General features: G+C 38.4%; 1 protein-coding gene across 1 annotated transcript; it reads right to left on the minus strand.

Annotated features, from left to right (window-relative positions):
* Nucleotides 1-1,625: 1,625 nt before the first annotated feature.
* On the minus strand, nt 1,626-2,016 carry LOC104231499 (heavy metal-associated isoprenylated plant protein 39-like). The gene has a single exon (XM_009784508.2). It carries the CDS (start codon nt 1,926-1,928, stop codon nt 1,626-1,628), a length of 303 nt encoding a protein of 100 aa, XP_009782810.2. The 5' UTR covers nt 1,929-2,016.
* Between the last annotated feature and the right edge of the window lie 200 nt (nt 2,017-2,216).

Consider the following 2,216-nt stretch of genomic DNA (forward strand, 5'->3'; position numbering starts at 1 on the left):
ATCTGGACTTCATTAGCTTTATACATCTAAGTAGGCCATACTATACCAAAATTCTTACTTCGATTTATCGTTACTGAGGTCTGCTACCAAACTCCAAGTTACTCTCATTGCTTATCATATATGCATAAATCTAAATCCTTTAACGCTTCTTGATTACTGTTCATCTTAAGACTGATGGCCTAATCTCATCTCGTACTTTGCAACTTTTACCCATCCATTGTTGATTCACCTCAATGTTGATCTATCATCAACCATTGATAACTTGAAATTTCTTACGTAATATATTGCCACTAGGGCTTACGTTCCATCATGGAATATTTGAATTGATTTTCCTGATCCAATTAGGGGCGATATTGTACTTTAATAATCGTATTTTATAGCATCCCAATGTAATTCACCTTACGTGGTGTCACACCTCCTTTTTGCGCGCCCGCCCCGAAGGGTAAGATACGCGAGAGAGTTTTTCCAATTTAAGTGACAATATTCGAAATGGGATTATTTATTTAATTCAGAGTCGCCACTTGGGAAAGTTTTGGCTTTTGGTGTCCCAAGTCACCGGTTTATCTTGAATCCCAAATCGAGGAAATTTTCGACTTTCCAAATGAAGTCTGCGAACCAGAAATTCTAAGTAAGGAATTCTGTTGACCCGAGGGAAGGTGTTAGGCACTCTCGAATCCCGTGGTTCCAGCACGGTCGCTTAAATTGTTATTATGGCTAAATATCTGATTTAAATACATGTTATGACCTATGTGCTTTTATTAAGTTTAAAACCGCTTTTATTATTATCATTTATTTTTTATAGAATTGCAACGTCATGAAAATGCATCTCGAACCACATCACAATCAATGCACCCATAGTTGTTAACACATTTCGACTCCGTTGAGATTTGAATTTGGGTCACATAAATGCGCACCCGAATTTAAGAATGTAATTTTTTAAGTCGCGCCTAAAGAGTCTAACGCGTTATTATCTTTGGGGAAGGCAGTGAAATTCACTAAACAGTCCATCCCAAATTCTAAGTATTTATTACGATCAATTATTGAGGGCCCCGCAATTTGCATTTTTATTTGGCGAGACTCGTCTCATAATTTTTAAAAGGATAATCTTAGCACGACTACATTTTCTGTTTTTTGTTTTCTAAAATAAATGAAGATAAGGTCCTACTTTATTTACATACTTTCGAGTTATTATGGTTAAGTTCCAAAAGTGAGTTGTTTAAAGGGTTTGCATGACAACGCATAGAATATTCTACATACAGACAGAAAAGAAAGAAAAGGCTACATTAAATTACAACTTCAAATCTTTCTCATTTTTGCATTCATGCTTCGAGTGGCTTACAAGATGAACCAGGGTATCAGTTTGTGTACCTGCTATTTGGAAAGCAAGGAAAGAAGATGAAGATCAGTAGAAGCAGCAGTAGTGTAAATACACAGCAACAACATCAACCCAACAGCAGCAATTCGAATCAGATTCAAGTCCCAGAAAACTTTGAAGAAAAACCGAACAACTCAAATAGAACAAACCCAAAGTTTGTAAACCAACTAAACAGCAACAACCCACGCGTTTATTAAAACCCGAAACTAAACTCGTTTCTCACTTTGTTTTTGTTTTCTCTTTTTAAACTCTATCGCACTCTCTCCAGATTTTCAGAATGTGTTCCTCTCTCAAGTCTTACTTTTCTCTCTTTTACGTTCAAGTCCTCCTCTTTCTTTCCTTCCTCCTCCGGAGCGTCTTCTTTCTTGCCCTCGCCCTCCTTCTTAGCCTCTTCTTTCTTCCCTTCTTCTTTCTTTGGTTCCTCTTTCTTCTCTGGCTCTTTTGCTGGTCCTACTGAGATTATGTGCACTGGCCAAAACTTCCTCAATTTGCTCACTACACTTACTGGATCAACCATCCCGATGATAGTTAATTTCCTACCTTTCATATCCATTGAGATCTCATCAATTCCTGGAAGAGCAGAGACCGTCTTCAAGGCCTTACGTTTGTCTCTGACATCATGCACCTCCAAGTTCAAGATAAATTTCGGAGATGAATCAATGATGAACTCGATTGTAAACAAATCTGTCCGGGCCTCGACTCAACGAAAGACCTTCGAACTTTGACGAGACGAAGAAAATGAAGCACCGTGAAGCAGAAGAAAATGCCGCGATGAGCAGCAACAGCAGTTAGGGTCTTTTTGGACGATGAAGCATCAGTTGCAGCAGCGTCAGGGAGGAAG

Source organism: Nicotiana sylvestris, chromosome 4 (genome assembly GCF_000393655.2).
Source record: "Nicotiana sylvestris chromosome 4, ASM39365v2, whole genome shotgun sequence".
Classification (NCBI taxonomy): domain Eukaryota; kingdom Viridiplantae; phylum Streptophyta; class Magnoliopsida; order Solanales; family Solanaceae; genus Nicotiana; species Nicotiana sylvestris.

Coding starts and splice junctions, on each gene's coding strand:
- LOC104231499 (XM_009784508.2), bottom strand. CDS start 1,928: ATGGATATGAAAGGTAGGAAATTAACTATCATCGGGATGGTTGATCCA.